The sequence below is a fragment of the Punica granatum genome, chromosome 4 (assembly GCF_007655135.1).
Source record: "Punica granatum isolate Tunisia-2019 chromosome 4, ASM765513v2, whole genome shotgun sequence".
NCBI lineage: Eukaryota > Viridiplantae > Streptophyta > Magnoliopsida > Myrtales > Lythraceae > Punica > Punica granatum.
This window is the reverse complement of record NC_045130.1, coordinates 37261123-37277535: the sequence shown is the minus strand read 5'-3', so window position 1 is coordinate 37277535 and position 16413 is coordinate 37261123. Positions and strand designations below refer to the sequence as shown.

Sequence of the window (16413 nt, the reverse complement as noted above, 5' to 3'; positions counted from 1 at the left end):
CGCAGAAGACCCTTTCACAGTCAACACGCCTCATTATTTCCTCAATTTTCTAATTTTGCTTTCCCATTTGTCATCCTTAATTCACCCAATGATATTTATTTACTTATCCTCAACAAAAGAAGATTATGAGTTGCTTACTTCCTTAGACGTTTTATAATAATCAAACCAATTTTCTTAATTTGATTCCTCGTTGCATCACGATACAAGATGTATATTACTTATCGAATTTCAGATGATATATATTGAACCGATATCCTTATTCTTTTGTTCAACTCTTGATTAGTTTGCTCGATTGATCGATCTTTTATAGATCAGAATTTTCTATTAGATCATAGTTTTGTAATTTTTCCATTTGAAGGAATTTTCAAGGTCATTTCTCGTGCCAAAATGACAATATTATATGCGATTTTTCACTAACAAAACGTTTGGATGATTGCGATTTTTTGTTTTCACTTTAGCCAATTTTTTTTTCCATATTTTAATAGCATATATTACGGCAAGTGAGACATGTTCAACATGAATGGGAAATGGTTGAAATTGAAATATTATGTATGTTAATTAAAGCACATGCGAACCACACGCCATATATATTGATAAATGTCATGGTATACATGCTTAAGTTTATCGAGATAGAGATGTTATATGGTGAAAATAATTCGAGGATGTTTATTGATATATATATATATATATATATCGCAAAGATGAAAACTTTTCAATTTATTAGAATTGAGATATACTTATATATTTGAGCCGATGAATTACAAGATGTTTTTTTTTTGGTCTTTTCTTATTGATATTAATAGCACTGTGGCTTTAATTTACATCGGGCTTGGCATTGAAGATCACGCTTTTTAAAATGACATTTAGGAAATCTTAATTATGAAATATGTAGAAATCTAAAATGATCTAACTCATAGGCCCCGTTTGAATTGTTAAACTAATTTTAGAATCATGATTTTGATTTTAACTCAACACACTACACAACAAAAATACACGTTTCCCAAGTCAAATTTATAATACTATCTCATTTGTCTTTTTCCACAATCAAAATCAAAATCAAAATCAAAATCATGATTCTAAAATCACACTAACAATTCAAACGTAGCCATAGTTTCTTGTCAAGCCAAACTTTGAGATTGTAAGGGAAATTGTCAATGGACCGGTCGATGCATAAGCATGTGGACCGGTCGAGGAGCACATAAATTATTGCTAGAAGAAATTATGCATCTCAAAGTCTAGAATGAATCTACGATACCTCAATATTTCAAAATCAGATCATTTGACTTTTGACTTTAATGTCTCATTAGAATATGGATATACAACATGAGTATTTTTTTTTTCAATAATTACTTAACATCAAGTACGGTAGTACGTACTTGGCCGTAATTTTAGAGTTAATTGTTCGTGCACCAAAGAATCAAATTAAATTCACTCGCTTCATCCAAAAAAAATAAAATTCACCTGTCAAAATATGCATGGTTTTATATTTGTAATTGAAATTGCTATATCTAATCTATACAGTAATTCTTTAATTTTCTTCTCGATATAATTGAAATTGTTATATCTAATGTATACAGTAATTCATTAATTTTCTTCTCGATATTTATGTATATAGTTATTTTTTCTCAAATATATATGTGTGTGTGTACCTAACGTAAATAAATTAGATACCCGGGAATCATAGAAGATTTATAGCTCACTGTATAATAATAGTATTCAAGGGAATAGATATACGTCACGTGTGATGATATATATAAAACTAATTAAATAAATAAGTAATTGCAACGTGGAATAACGCCGTCAACATGACGTGACGATAAAGTGTCTCCGTTAGACTGTCGTTATCCTCCACGCGCCCTTCACCCTGCTCGCTGTTCGTAGAAGTCAGGCTACAGTGACAAATAATAAAAACTTCGAATATCAGCCATAAAAAATAAAATTTGGAAAAAAAATTGAGGAAATTCATAGACGGCAATGTGAAGACATAAAGAAGTAGTTGAACTCCCACTTGAACCAATCAATTCGGGAGAAAAATTCTTATGTTGTAAATCTTTTTTTTTTTTTTTCCTTTTCAGATAAAAATCAGGTTAAAATTCAATCGTAAATAAAATTCGATTTGCAATCCGCATATTTATCTCGATAATTATTATCTCACCGATTCGCTAGCAGCCATATAAGATTCTAGGTATGGAAATAGAATTGTTGGAGAGTATCCCATGTCTCTTTATCGAGTTTGGTATAGTAACTACATGGATTTTGTGTATACATTAACGATCGGTTCATTTATAGATTACGATGATTTAAGATTAAAGACCGAAACAACGTAATCTCCAGTTTAGAGAATAGATATATAAAATCTCCAAAATAGGAAACAAATAAAAAAAGAAAATGCACCGAAATCGAAACCTGCGACCTTCCCGGCAACTGCCCTTTTCAAACCCAATTTCCCCTGACTTTTTATATGTGCATGCATATATAAATATATATATATATTGTGTATGTATGTGATATATAGAAACAAAATATTCGTAGGAGAAGCAGTCAAGAATCCCGATTTCCCTCCTCCAGTTTTTCCTATATAAACCATTCACTTGCTTTGCTTTGTCCCTACGAGCGTTCCCTTCACTTGCCTAATTGCTTTGTTCCTAAGACCCTCCCGGGGACATATACGAACATGAACATGAACATGAACATGAACAGCAGCAAGGACATGATGATGAGGCCGTTCCGCGTTCTCTTCTTCTCGATTGCGCTGCTCTCGGCTTTCTTCGTCCCGACCGCGCTCTCCCAGGCATGCCGAGGCTACACGTTCTCGAACAGCGTGGCTTATGAGACGTGTACGGACCTGCCGGTCCTCAGCAGCTCCCTCCACTGGACCTACGACCAATCCACGAGCCTCGCCACCATCGCGTTCCGCCGCTCCGGGGCGTCCTCGTCGCAGTGGATCTCGTGGGGCATCAACCGGCAGGGTGCCGTCATGTTGGGGACCCAGGCACTGATGGCGCACCAGAACTCCAGCACCGGTTCGATCGTAGCCTACACCACCCCGATTGACAGCATGTCACCCAGCCTGGCCCCGGGCAGCCTCAGCTTTGGGGTACCGACCATCAGCGCCACGCTCGATGGGGACGTGATGACGATCTTCGCGACGCTGCAGCTGACGAGCGATATGGTGACGGTGAACCAGGTGTGGCAGTATGGAGAGATGAACGGGGCATCCCCAGGCGTCCATCCAACTAGCGGGGCCAACCTCCAGTCGGTGGGGACCGTGAATCTCCTCTCCGGGGCCGCCACCGGAGGGAGCAACTCCCGGCAGAGGAGGAGGAATGTAAGTATCACAAACAATGGATCTGATATAGATCTCTAAGCTTATAACTAATTAAGCAGAATTACATGCATAAGAGCAATCATTCATTAATTTTGATCGTAAATTTATTGATATATATATCTTTTCTGCAGGTTCATGGTGTGTTGAATGCAGTGAGTTGGGGGACTCTCATGCCTCTAGGAGCCCTGATTGCTAGGTACTTGAAGGTGTTCAAGTCGGCCGATCCGGCCTGGTTCTATCTCCACATTACTTGCCAGACCTCAGCCTACATAGTCGGAGTCGCCGGGTGGGCCACCGGCATGAAGCTCAGGAGCGACTCCTCTGGGAGCAACGATGTCCACGGCAACATCGGGATCACCCTCTTTGCCATGGGCACTCTCCAGGTACTTGCCTACTCTAACTCCTTAGAACTCTAAGGTCCGATCGAACATAATTAAACTATACGTATCAAAAACAGCTCGAACATCGGTATTAATTTTTTTTTTTTTTGGGGGCTTTAATATTCGAAGTAGTGTAGATAGGAAACCTAATATCTTTGACTACTTAAGGTAATGTTAGGAAGTATTTTTCTTCTAGTTGGGCTATTTAGTCAAGATTTTTGATAAATTATGTATTTTTTAGTCAAACTAGAAATTAAATTGTTTATTGAAACTTCACATGGAGAAGGTTCTTTCATGTTCGGCTTTTCCAACACTTGGAAGTTTTGATCACTTTCCTCACCTACCCCACCTTTCAAGCGGGCCCGGCCCAATGGGCCGATATGCCGCGATTCGGCCCATCTACCCTTATTGTGATGGAGAACGTATTCCCAACCAGAGAAAACAAAAATTGTACAATTCACATTCTAAGATGTTGATTTTGTTTTGTGATGGTAATACAAAGACACGTGTTCTAATAAATTCCGAAATGATCAGGTGTTTGCGCTCCTGTTGAGGCCTAAGCCAGACCACAAGTATAGGTTGTACTGGAACATCTATCACCACGCGATCGGGTACGCAGTTATCTCCCTCAGCATAGTCAACGTGTTCGAGGGGCTCGACATACTCGACCCTGCCGGCAAGTGGAGGACCGCGTACATCATAGTCATCGCACTCATCGGCGGCTGCGCCGTCCTGTTGGAAGGCATCACGTGGGCCATTGTCCTCAAGAGGAGAAGAACCGAGTCTCATGATCAGAAGTTCTCCCACGGCTTCAATGGGACCAATGCTTATGGCAATGGGGGAGCCCACGATGGAGTATGATGAGCATTGGCAGCTTATGATTCTCTTCTCATTTTTGTATATTGATAGATGATCGTAACCCATTATAGATCTCCGCTTCTTTTGTTAGATGGATAGATTGGTGATGGTGAGATAGCATATTTTTTTTATGTTATATCGGTGCGAGATTGTATTTTTTTCCCCCCACTTCGGGGTATACATAATTTAGATGTTATAGACTTATTTTGAGTTCTTATCCACGTGGTTTAACTATTTCGCATTACTATTCATATGTTAGATTTCAATAAGATGAAAAACGTTTGAATCCATTATACGATAACGAATTACACATACGTATAAAATTGCAATTCTAGAAGGTATGCTTCATATGTTAAATAAGAGTTTGATATTAAAAGTCGCATTTTGGTGTAATTAGGAGACTTTGAAACACCTAATGAAAATGACCGTTGGAGAAATAACATAAGAGGGCAAAGGAAAGTCATCTTCCTTCTCATACAAGCTGCAGTGTTTCTATGTAGGAATGATGCCCTTGGCCCCCTACGTAGAAAATTATACCGCCTTTGAGGTCCGCCTCGAGCAGTTTAGTGTGGCGGTGGTGGTTCGTGATTTTCTCGATTCATCATTAAGGTTGAAATCTTAACATCATTTCGCAAGAAAAATCTTATGAATCCCATGAAATTACTTCTAGAAAAAAAAAAAAGAATCTCATGAAATCGAGCATTGACGGCCTCCTTGACTCATCCGAGGAGTTGGATTGGTTGACGTGTTAGTAAATTGGTGCAGATGCTCTGTGCGATTGTTAGACGCATACCACGAGGGAACAAATGAGTAGGTCAGTCAATTATGCGCTCTCACTGTACTATGGGTCTTGATCTCTTGTGTTATTTGTAGATATTATTGGAACGTCTATACTCCTTCCATGTATTTTATAAATTTTTTTAATGTAAAGAAAAATTTCTATTTCAATTTATTAGGTATATGAACATTTTTTTTTTAGTAAAGTACATGAATTTTTTTTGTAATAAAAAAAGATGAAAAAAAAAAGTTACGGAGACTAAACGGGTACCGGGTCAAACCGGGCCGAAATAGGGTCCGACCCAACGGCCCGTTTCATGTTCATCTCTCCCACCAAATCTCCGCCACACAGAACTCCCGACGAAGTCCACAGAAGGCAGATGTCCCCTTCGAACGATCACCCATAAACCCAAGAAGTCCCTCCTCCATCATGTTTGTTTTCCAGAGGATGGCGTCATCGCAAGCCCTCTTCTCCTCCTTCCTCCTCTCCAACCACCCCATCTCGCACACCCTCCTCGCCGCCGGCCTTTCTCCGGCGAAGCGCCTCGTCTCGCTCCAGAGGCGTCTCGACCCCCGCGAGCTCCCCGGGAAGCACGGGCTCTCCTCGCTTCGCTGTGCAGTGGCCACCACTGAGTCAGCTCAGTCAGCGAGTCCGAGCAGAAGTGGCAGCTCGGAGGAGAATCCGGCGGAGGAGGAAGAAGAGGAGAAGATTGCGCTGCCCACTAATGATTCGTCGGAGAGGCTCTTAAGAATTCGCCACACGGTACTAAAGTTTCCATCTTTCTTGGTTTCGTGAGCTTCGAATTTCCGGAGAGTACATGTTCTCTTGATCGCAATTGCTGAAAGTTACCAGCTTTGTCAGTGAACTGTGGGGTGGGAATATCTGTTCGGGTGATACTATGATGGCATTGGAGTTAAAGTTCATGTTTTGGTGATTAGGGTAAAATGTAGTCGAGTCTGCCGGATTCGGGTTGAAGCTGCATTTCCATATGGAGCGGGAATCTTCGAAAATGAGTCGAACTGATTTGAATATATGGCCGTTTCATTTATAGATAATTTGGAAGAGTAGTGAACTGATGCTGAAATTGAAGTAAGAAGGCTGAAGGGTCAATCTGTCTCGACTAATTAAGCATTTCCCAACATTCAAGCAGCGTATAGAAATTCTTCGGGTATTATCTCTTAGGAAACTACATGCTTTTTTCCTTAAAACCAGATACGGCATAATTTGTGAATGCAGTGTGCACATGTGATGGCTATGGCGGTTCAGAAGCTCTTCCCTGATGCAAAAGTAACGATTGGGCCGTGGATAGAGAATGGGTTCTATTACGATTTTGATATGGAGCCTCTGGCGGATAAGGATCTCAAGAAAATCAAGAAGGAGATGGTGAGTGGACCTACTCTGGAAACTCCATTTACTTTTCGCCCTACAGAAATCTTAAATTCATGTAACATGGTAGGAGTCGGGAAATTATTCATTTTCTTGTGCTTTTAGGGCATGGATTTTACTTCATAGTGATCTGTAGGACCGGATTATCAGCAAGAATTTACCTCTCGTAAGAGAAGAGGTCTCAAGGGATGAAGCTAGGAGAAGGATTATGACAATGAACGAACCTTACAAGATGGAGATTCTGGAAAGTATCAAGGAAGAGCCCATCACCATCTATCACATAGGTGAATACTCTTTTATGGATTTGTTGTTATGTCAAGAAGAAGTGAGCAGATCTGTATAATGATAAATTTTAACTACCTTCTTTCTAGGGAATGAATGGTGGGATCTGTGCGCTGGACCCCATGTTGAATCCACTGGAAACATTAATCGTAAAGCTCTAGAACTCGAATCTGTTGCTGGAGCTTACTGGAGAGGAGACGAGAAGAGACCAATGCTGCAGAGGATCTATGGCACTGCTTGGGAGAATGAGAAACAATTGAAAGCATACCTTCACTTCAAAGAGGAAGCAAAACGTCGAGACCATAGACGAATCGGTCAGGATCTTGATCTATTTTCTATTCAGGTACTTAATTCTGGAATTTTTTGAATTACAGAATGCTGCATGAATTTTGGGGAATTCTTAAGGCTGGGCGATTTCGTTTTCATGTTGTTTTTGTAGGAAGAAGCTGGCGGGGGACTTGTGTTTTGGCATCCCAAGGGAGCGATCATAAGGCACATAATTGAAGATTCATGGAAAAAGATACACATGGAACACGGTTATGATCTCTTATATACTCCTCATGTAGCTAGGGCAGATCTTTGGAAGATTAGTGGCCACTTGGACTTCTACAAAGAGAACATGTTTGATCAGATGGACATTGAGGATGATCTCTATCAGCTTCGGCCTATGAACTGTCCGTACCATATTCTGGTTTACAAGAGGAAGCTTCACTCTTATCGGGATTTTCCTATCAGGGTCGCGGAGTTAGGGACAGTTTATAGATACGAATTGTCTGGAAGCTTACATGGCCTCTTTCGTGTTCGAGGTTTCACCCAGGTTAGTAAAATATTTACGTATCTCTTATCTATAAAACACAAACATGATGGTTTTGGATTATTTTTTAGCCTTCCTACCATGTTCTGCGCCATTTGCAGGATGATGCACACATTTTTTGTCTAGAAGATCAGATCAAAGATGAGATCAGGGGAGTCCTTGATCTTACAGAGAAAATTCTACTACAATTCGGGTTCGACAAATACGAAGTCAATCTCTCCACTAGACCGGAGAAGGCTGTTGGAGAAGATTATATATGGGAAAAGGCCACTTCTGCTCTCAGAGATGCTTTAGATGATAAAGGTTGGAGCTATCAGATCGATGAAGGAGGTGGTGCATTTTATGGTCCAAAGATTGACCTGAAAATCGAGGATGCTCTTGGAAGGAAATGGCAATGCTCGACGATTCAGGCTAGCCCTCGCTTCTGAACTTTTATTTGGGGATCTGATAAATATATTGATGATATTGGTTCAGAGTACATTCTTTGGTCTTTGCAGGTTGATTTTAACCTTCCCCAACGGTTTGATATCACGTATGTCGACTCTGATTCAGAAAAGAAACGTCCAATCATGATTCACAGGGCTGTTCTGGGATCACTAGAGCGGTTCTTTGGGGTCCTTATAGAACATTACGCGGGAGACTTCCCCTTATGGCTCTCTCCAATTCAGGCCCGAGTTTTACCGGTTACAGACACTCAGGTAACACCTTTTAAAATTATGTTAATGATCACAAAATATTTTTCATAAATTTTCTTTTCCTGGCTTTAAAAGATTACTACAATGTCCATAGCTCGAGTACTGCAACAAGGTAGCCACGAAACTCAAAGCGAGTGGGATTCGAGCTGAAGTCTGTCAAGGGGAGAGGTTGCCAAAGCTTATCAGAAACTCAGAGAAGCAGAAGATCCCGTTGATGGCTGTTGTGGGTCCCAAGGAAGTGGAGACGGGGACTGTGACAGTTAGGTCTAGGTTTGCTGGGGAGCTCGGGAACATGTCTGTTGATGATTTTATCAGCACAATCAGATCTGCCACAGAGAACAGAGGATCATTCTGAAAGCATGCAAATCCACAATAGGATGGCAATAGAATTTATTCGCTGGGTACATCAATACATGTTACGTAGATACACACTCCGAGAACAGGATGAGTGTCAATGTATCCTATTAGAAGGTTCAGGATCATAACGAATGTATAGAATATTGTTTAAAACGAAAAAATTTGCCAATGAAAATTGTTATTTATCGATTGATATAACCTCTTCTCTATGGTTATATTAAATGCTGCAGCAATGCAGAGAGCCGAGATGAAAGTTCGCGAGAGATTTCAACACTTCCTTGTTGGGAAGCCCAAAACCAGGGGAAAGACGATAAAAATGGCCAACATGAATCCGGAAAGCAGCCTTTGGAAACACCGGACAAGGTTAAGCCATGATTATGAAAGAGAGCACTCTGTCAATAGGATCTCTGTGTTTCAATCACTAAACCAGGAAATGGTACTAGGATACGATTATAAAGAAAATGATCATTAGTCTCGGTATCGCACGTTAAGCTCACAACATTTCATAAACAGCACTCTATCTAACTACTACTCACTCGATTTCAATCGGCAACACATTTTTCATTTTCTTATTTTTCTTGATCTCAAATGCCATATCATATTTCACCTTCTCAGATTAGAGGAAGGTTTGAATTGCTATTCGTGGCAGTGAAGAATATGAAAAGTACAAGCTGTCCTGACAAATTAGTGAGATCTGTATTAAAGATTGATTTCTTTTTTTATCAGGAGACAATTTCCAAGTAACTAATTATGGCAGAGCTACAAGAAAATTGCAACCTGATGGCACTATATATTGTGCCATTCAGGCACTCTCCTTCCTCAGAAAATTTAAAATAAAATAAAAATAAAACTAGAATAAGACGAGAAGAAAACTGGGGAAGATGGCCACGGCGTCGAGTTTGTCCGCGTTCGTGTTTTTGATTCTCTGCATTTCTTCTTCTCTGACAGAAGCCCAAGTCTTCGATGTGACCAGCCCCAAGTATGGTGCAAAAGCCGATGGGGCTACTGATATGGCCCAGGTAACAAACCAGGGAGCTTAAAACCCGTGATTCAATCCATTCGGATGCTTCAATCATCGAGAGGACGAACGGCTTATGCCTTCATGTTCTTTGTCTGATCTTGCAGGCTTTGAAAACTGCATGGACCGAGGCATGTGCGTCGCCTACCCCGAGCACAATTTTGATCCCCACTGGGGCGTTCTTGATGGGCCAGGTTTCGCTTGGAGGCCCCTGCAAGAGCTCAATGACAGTCCAAGTGCAGGGAATGGTCAAGGCCCCAGCTGACCCTGCCCAGATGAAGGGCGATGGCTGGATTGTCATCCAACATATTGACAGTTTCACGCTTAATGGTGGTGGCACCTTTGATGGACAGGGCAAGATCGCCTGGACCAAGAACGACTGCGCTGAGAAAAAAGTGTGCACTAATCTTCCCACTGTAAGTTCTCTTCCCCAGATATTCCGGCACCTTTCTTTTCGTAGTTTTATTTCTTGAAGATGATAAGGAAGGAGTGAAACCGTTTTTCGATATCGAGGTTGCATCTTAATTGGAAAGCGACATTTCATGTTTGATAGTATGATTTTGTTGCAGCACTTTCATGACAACTTGTTGGCTTTTGTAGTTATCCTTGTGCAATTTTCGCCAGCAGAGATTGCTAATGATATGTGTGCATATTTGTCTCTCTTATGGTACAAAATGAGCAGAACCTGAGGTTCGACTTCGTCAACAATGCCCTAATCCAAAACATAACAACCTTGGACAGCAAGCAATTCCACGTGAATGTCTTGGGCTGCAAGAACATCACGTTCCAGCATGTCACTGTGACCGCGCCTGGCGATAGCCCCAACACCGATGGAATCCACATTGGCCGATCCAATGGGGTCACCATTGTGGACACCCACATCCAGACAGGGGATGATTGCATCTCAATCGGGGACGGGAGCCAACAGGTCAATGTCACTGCCGTGACTTGCGGGCCAGGCCATGGAATTAGTGTTGGCAGCCTTGGGAAGTGGAAGAATGAGGAACCGGTGATTGGCATCTTCGTCAAGAACTGCACCATCACTGGCACCATGAACGGCGTCCGTATCAAGACCTGGCCTGCCTCCCCTGCTGGGACTGCCACCGACATGCACTTCGAGGATATCGTCATGAACGACGTCGGCAATCCTGTGATTATTGACCAAGGCTACTGCCCATGGAACCAGTGCACGGCTGGGGTAAATATACGTCCCTTTCCTGTTTTCTCTTTCCATATGAGAACAGGAAACTCCCTAAAAGACCTTATGGAAACCGGAAAGGTTCTCGAGGACCGACAATACTAGAAAACTAATACATGGTTACTCAGGTGGGTTTCGGTCTGATTTTCTTTCAGGTGCCATCACAGATTAAGATCAGCAAGGTCAGCTTCAAGAACATCAGGGGAACATCATCGACCCAGGTTGCAGTGCAGCTATCGTGCAGCAAGGCAATCCCGTGCGAGGAAGTAGAGCTTGCCGACATCAACCTCACTTTCCATGCAACCAATGGAACCGCAGCCAATGGGCCCACAACTTCCGTGTGTGACAATGTCAAGCCTGTGATCACGGGGAATCAGATCCCGGCCATTTGCAGAAACTCTACTGCTGGCCCGCCCGCTGCCGCACCTGGTGCCCCGGCCAACGCCACTGCTCCCGCACCTGCTGCCCCTGGCAACGCCACTGCTGCTCCACACCCCTAAACTTACGATGGTTGCTCCACCTTAGCCATATCGAATATCAAGATTCGGCTTCTCAGCATGTGAAAAACATGGCATACCGCACTTCCTTTTGCCCAAATTATTGAAGATTGGGGAAAAAGAACTTTTTGTAGCTTAAAATTGTAACTCTAAACAATGAAATATCATTGATTCTTCTTATTTGTCTTGGATTCTTTTGTTTCATAGTTGTGCTCAAGATGTTAGATAACTCAAATAATTTCTCGATGCATGAAACCATTGGATGACTAGAAAAGACGCGGACTGAAGGACTCGAACATGATGCAAAAAGCAGGACACACAAACGTTAGACAGACTAACTTGAGAACAAACTTAGACCTAGTACATTTATTAGACTTATATTCTCCTGTTCTGTCGTTCCTAAAGAGGGCAGGTCCTCGAGACGACCCAGTTGAGGTACCTTCAGTACTCATTTATTTCCCTGATGGGGCGTGACCAGGCTTTCAATGCTTATGTCCGCAGATGGGCATGAAGAGTATGGGATCGTTCGTGATTTGGATCTTCGCATTGCGGAGAGCGACCTCCTGTCTTCATCTCTTCATGATCATATTGTCTTGCCGTGCGTTTGGCAATTTGCCAGTAAAATAATTACTGGTAATGTACATCCCCATCAAAGTGGAAATTCACTTTCCCACCACTGAATCTAGCAATTACCACTCTGGTGGGAATGTGAAGGGGGACATGTGGATTACCATGACCCAACCAAACGTGGGAATTTGGTGGGCCCTGGGAAAATAGTTCACATTGGGAATGTGGATACAACTACTCGTGTTTTGCGAACTAGAAAATTCAAACTTGAGCTCTAATGAAGCTAAAGCTCGAGGGCAGTGGAGACTTGGCTGAGTTGAGGCCGAGATCCGGTCGAGACTGGCGGTCATAGATGGTAGAGAGGAGAAGGAATCGAAAAAGGGAAAAGGCTGGAAATGGCGATCTTTTGGAACTTACTTTCTAAAACTTATGGCTACAATTAGATTGCCATGAACTCAGCTATTATAATCCGTGTTTAATTATTTTTTATCTAAGAATTTTTTTTATTCTCAAAATTTTCCTAGTTTTCATAGTATAGTTTTCTTCGATATTTTTATTTTCAATCATCTCATATTTATATTGTATCATATATATATATATATATATATATAGTATATGGATAGTAAAATAATGTTGATTAACGAAAATAGAATTTTTATACAAGTACTACACAGAATTTCTAATTGAATAAAATACTCAATACAGAGGTGCAAAACTAAATTGAATAATCACCTACAAGGTTTTTTTTTTTGTTGGGTGGGGGAAATAAAAGGATCTTTTTGGGATAACTAACCTACTAACCCACAAAAATAAAAATTATGATGGTTTATTAAAAAATATAATGTTGAATTTTTTCTTTTTCTACTTGGAGTTTGTTTACATAATTTGGGTCAAGTTGATTTATTTGAGACATTATTTTCTTCATGGGGAGACTCTCTTCTACTTAAGTAATTTACGATTCTATGTTTCATATTTCATTTTCCTTGTCAACTGTTAAAGTGCAATAATGAACAAAGAAATGAGAGAATTATATTGAATCTTTGATTGTAAAAGCATAAAAAGAATTGTTTGGTTCTGTTGGAATATTAGTTAATAATACAATATTTTCAAGAATGTGGTCGATTAGATTTTATTTTTATTTATCATCAGTTAATTAAGGAGACAATGAAAGAAAAAAATCCAAAAAGAAATATTAAATTGGTATCGAATGAATAAAATTATTAAATGATCAAATGTGATAAAAATGAGAAAAATAATATGAAAGGAAAAGAACATTCCTTCATTGTATAATAGATTATTTTTTGGTAGGCCATATAGGCCTCCGTTATACCCGCAAAAATAAAAATTGTCCTTGTTTATATGAATGTCTATACAACCATTTCCAGTACGTCGAAATAAGTTTTATTGCAGATTTGATGTTCTTTGTTATAATAGATCAAATGCATCAAAGAAAAATCTCGAAAACAAAGCAGAACTCTGATGGTTGTATTTGACATGAATATCTCAAATTTGATGACGTTCGTGTCTATTTAGGGAAGAGAATATGATCAGTAGCTCTCCTGATAAATAGTGAGATGACTGGATTGAGATGTCTGTAATAAGGATTGATTCATCAGGTGACAATTCCCAAGTAACTAACTATAGCGGAGGAAGGTCAACCAGAAACTCGAAGCCTGATGTTCTATATTTGCTCAGAAAAACATTCTGACAAAGTCAGAAGAAGACGGAAAGAAAACGCGGTAAAGATGGGCAAGATGGCCATGGAGTCGAGCTTTATGGTGTTCGTGTGTTTGATTTACTGTGTTTCTTCTTCTCTGACCCAAGCCCAAGTCTTCGATGTGACAAAGTATGGTGCAAAGGCTGATGGGTCTACTGATATGGCCCAGGTAAGAAACCAAGGAGTTTAAACCCGTGATTCGATCCACTCGGATGATTTGATCATCGATGGAGAGGAAGACTGGCTTATTCCTTAATGTTCTTTGTGTGATCTTGCAGGCTATGAAAACTGCATGGACCGAGGCATGCGCATCGCCTAGCCCAAGCACGATTTTGATCCCCCGTGGGACATTCTTGATGAGCCAGGTTTCGCTTGGAGGTCCGTGCAAGAGCTCGATGGCAGTACAACTGCAGGGCACGGTAAAGGCCCCGGCTGACCCAGCCCAGACGAAGGGCGACAGCTGGATCGTCATCCGCAATATCAACGGGTTCAAACTCAATGGTGGCGGCACCTTTGATGGCCAGGGCAAGATCGCCTGGACCAAGAACGATTGCCACCTGAAAAAGAAGTGCACCAATCTTCCTATTGTAAGCACTCTTCCCCAGATATTCCGGCATCACTCTTTTCGTAGATTTATCTCTTCAAAATGATAACAGAAGACTCCAAGCATCTTTTGATCTCAAGTGCGCCTCTTAAGAAGAAAGAGACTTTCTAACAAGCGCAACATTTTTGATAGTTTTATTTTGCTGAAGAACTCCATGACAGCTTTATGCTCTTTGTAGTTATGTTTAAGCAATTTTCGTGTCCAAGATGCTAATGATATCTGTGTATTTTACTCTTATGGTACAAAATGAGCAGAATCTGAGGTTCGACTTTGTCACCAACGCCTTAATCCAAGACATAACAACCTTGGACAGCAAGCAATTCCACGTGAATGTCTTGGGCTGCAAGAACATAACTTTCCAGCATGTCACGGTGACTGCGCCAGGAGATAGCCCCAACACCGATGGAATCCACATTGGTCGATCCAACGGGGTCACCATTGTGGACTCTATCATCCAGACCGGGGATGACTGCGTCTCAATCGGGGATGGGAGCCAGCAGATCAACATCACCGGTGTGACCTGCGGGCCAGGCCATGGAATTAGTGTTGGCAGCCTTGGGAAGTGGAAGAATGAGGAGCCCGTGGTTGGCATCTTTGTCAAGAACTGCACGATCACTGGCACCATGAATGGCGTCCGTATCAAGACCTGGCCTGCCTCCCCTGCTGGGATTGCCACCGACATGCACTTCGAGGATATCATCATGAACGACGTTGGCAATCCCGTGCTGATTGACCAAGAATACTGCCCGTGGAACCAGTGCACTGACGGGGTAAATATACACTCTTTTCCTGTTTTCCCCTTCCAATGAGAATGGAAAACTCCTTAGAAGACAGATAGAAAACGGAAAGGATCAGAGGACTGACAATACTGAGAAAACTAATGCACGTTACTCGGTGGATTTCGCTGTAATTTTCCTTTTCAGGTGCCATCACGAGTTAAGGTCAGCAAAGTCAGCTTCAAGAACATCAGGGGAACATCGTCAACGCAGGTCGCAGTGCAGCTATCTTGCAGCAAGGCTCTCCCGTGCGAGGAAGTAGAGCTTGCCGACATCGACCTCACTTTCCATGCAACCAATGGGACTGCAACTTCCGTGTGTGACAATATCAAGCCCGTGATCTCGGGGACCCAGAACCCACCAATTTGCAGCACCACCAGCACTGCCCAACCGGCCTAACCTTACAATGGATTTTCCAGCTCAGTGACATCGTAGATCAAGACTTGGCTTCTCAGCATGTAAAAAACATGGATATAAGTGCAATTATCAAAATAATAATAATAATAATAATAATTGTACATAATTATTTTTGCCCAAGTTATATATAAAAAGATTGGGGAAAAAGAATTTTTTGTACAGTGTAGAAACAAATCCTGAATAACAAAGTATTATTGTTTCTTTTTATTAGTTGGATAGTTTGCTTCATTCGTTGTTCTCAAGATGTTCTCCAAACCATAGGACGACTACAAAAGATGCAGACCAAAGGACTCGAACTGACACAAAAAGCAGGAGACGGACGTCAGACAGACTATATTGAGAACAATCTTAGAGCTAGTACATTTATTCGACTTATATTCTACTTGTTCCTAAAGAGGCGGGTCCCTCGAGGTGACCCGGTTGATGTTCCTCGAGTCCTCATTTCCCCGCAGGGGTGAGACAAGCTTTCAATGTGCCTGACTATGCAGACGGGCTTGAAGACTCCAAGGTCCTTTATGATCTGAAACTTTGCGTCGCAGAGAAGAACCTCCCCACCATTATCTGATCTCTCCATCAAGATGCGGTTTTCATCAAGGACGTGCAGTGTTTTCATAGGTTCTCCCTTGAACTGAACTGAGTAAAGCTTTACCCATGATTCTGCCTTACCATACTCCATAAGGAACCATGTGTCATAGGCCTTGAAGAGCTTGCAGATGATCAGGAAGAGGGATTCTGCCGATG

At 41.4% G+C, this 16413-nt stretch overlaps 4 protein-coding genes across 4 annotated transcripts; all 4 read left to right on the top strand.

Moving 5' to 3' along the window:
* Positions 1–2528: 2528 nt before the first annotated feature.
* LOC116206163 (cytochrome b561 and DOMON domain-containing protein At5g47530-like) lies at positions 2529–4785 on the top strand. Its single transcript, XM_031538955.1, has 3 exons — positions 2529–3328; positions 3460–3711; positions 4243–4785. The coding sequence occupies exons 1-3, from the start codon at positions 2675–2677 to the stop codon at positions 4567–4569; spliced, it is 1233 nt and encodes a 410-aa protein (XP_031394815.1). The 5' UTR covers positions 2529–2674; the 3' UTR covers positions 4570–4785.
* A 911-nt stretch (positions 4786–5696) lies between these two features.
* LOC116203402 (threonine--tRNA ligase, chloroplastic/mitochondrial 2) lies at positions 5697–8876 on the top strand. The gene is made up of 8 exons (XM_031535105.1): positions 5697–6106; positions 6581–6727; positions 6867–7014; positions 7102–7355; positions 7452–7829; positions 7928–8236; positions 8324–8524; positions 8616–8876. Exons 1-8 carry the CDS (start codon positions 5774–5776, stop codon positions 8874–8876), a joined length of 2031 nt encoding a protein of 676 aa, XP_031390965.1. The 5' UTR covers positions 5697–5773.
* Positions 8877–9692: 816 nt separating this feature from the next.
* LOC116203403 (exopolygalacturonase-like) lies at positions 9693–11773 on the top strand. The gene is made up of 4 exons (XM_031535106.1): positions 9693–9897; positions 10004–10312; positions 10579–11094; positions 11250–11773. Exons 1-4 carry the CDS (start codon positions 9760–9762, stop codon positions 11592–11594), a joined length of 1308 nt encoding a protein of 435 aa, XP_031390966.1. The 5' UTR covers positions 9693–9759; the 3' UTR covers positions 11595–11773.
* Positions 11774–13818: 2045 nt separating this feature from the next.
* LOC116203404 (exopolygalacturonase-like) lies at positions 13819–15879 on the top strand. The gene is made up of 4 exons (XM_031535107.1): positions 13819–14044; positions 14154–14462; positions 14734–15249; positions 15403–15879. Exons 1-4 carry the CDS (start codon positions 13835–13837, stop codon positions 15652–15654), a joined length of 1287 nt encoding a protein of 428 aa, XP_031390967.1. The 5' UTR covers positions 13819–13834; the 3' UTR covers positions 15655–15879.
* Positions 15880–16413: the final 534 nt, after the last annotated feature.

What these genes read in the sequence shown, in the direction of transcription:
- LOC116203402 (XM_031535105.1), top strand. Translation starts at nt 5,774, where the DNA reads ATGTTTGTTTTCCAGAGGATGGCGTCATCGCAAGCCCTCTTCTCCTCC. An exon ending in AGAAAATCAAGAAGGAGATG is followed by an intron (nt 6,728 to 6,866) that starts GTGAGTGGACCT and finishes AGTGATCTGTAG; the next exon opens with GACCGGATTATCAGCAAGAA. An exon ending in GGCAATGCTCGACGATTCAG is followed by an intron (nt 8,237 to 8,323) that starts GCTAGCCCTCGC and finishes TGGTCTTTGCAG; the next exon opens with GTTGATTTTAACCTTCCCCA.
- LOC116206163 (XM_031538955.1), top strand. Translation starts at nt 2,675, where the DNA reads ATGAACATGAACATGAACATGAACAGCAGCAAGGACATGATGATGAGG. An exon ending in CCCGGCAGAGGAGGAGGAAT is followed by an intron (nt 3,329 to 3,459) that starts GTAAGTATCACA and finishes TCTTTTCTGCAG; the next exon opens with GTTCATGGTGTGTTGAATGC. An exon ending in TTGCCATGGGCACTCTCCAG is followed by an intron (nt 3,712 to 4,242) that starts GTACTTGCCTAC and finishes CGAAATGATCAG; the next exon opens with GTGTTTGCGCTCCTGTTGAG.
- LOC116203403 (XM_031535106.1), top strand. Translation starts at nt 9,760, where the DNA reads ATGGCCACGGCGTCGAGTTTGTCCGCGTTCGTGTTTTTGATTCTCTGC. An exon ending in GGGCTACTGATATGGCCCAG is followed by an intron (nt 9,898 to 10,003) that starts GTAACAAACCAG and finishes CTGATCTTGCAG; the next exon opens with GCTTTGAAAACTGCATGGAC. An exon ending in TGTGCACTAATCTTCCCACT is followed by an intron (nt 10,313 to 10,578) that starts GTAAGTTCTCTT and finishes CAAAATGAGCAG; the next exon opens with AACCTGAGGTTCGACTTCGT.
- LOC116203404 (XM_031535107.1), top strand. Translation starts at nt 13,835, where the DNA reads ATGTTCTATATTTGCTCAGAAAAACATTCTGACAAAGTCAGAAGAAGA. An exon ending in AGTGCACCAATCTTCCTATT is followed by an intron (nt 14,463 to 14,733) that starts GTAAGCACTCTT and finishes CAAAATGAGCAG; the next exon opens with AATCTGAGGTTCGACTTTGT. An exon ending in GGAACCAGTGCACTGACGGG is followed by an intron (nt 15,250 to 15,402) that starts GTAAATATACAC and finishes TTTCCTTTTCAG; the next exon opens with GTGCCATCACGAGTTAAGGT.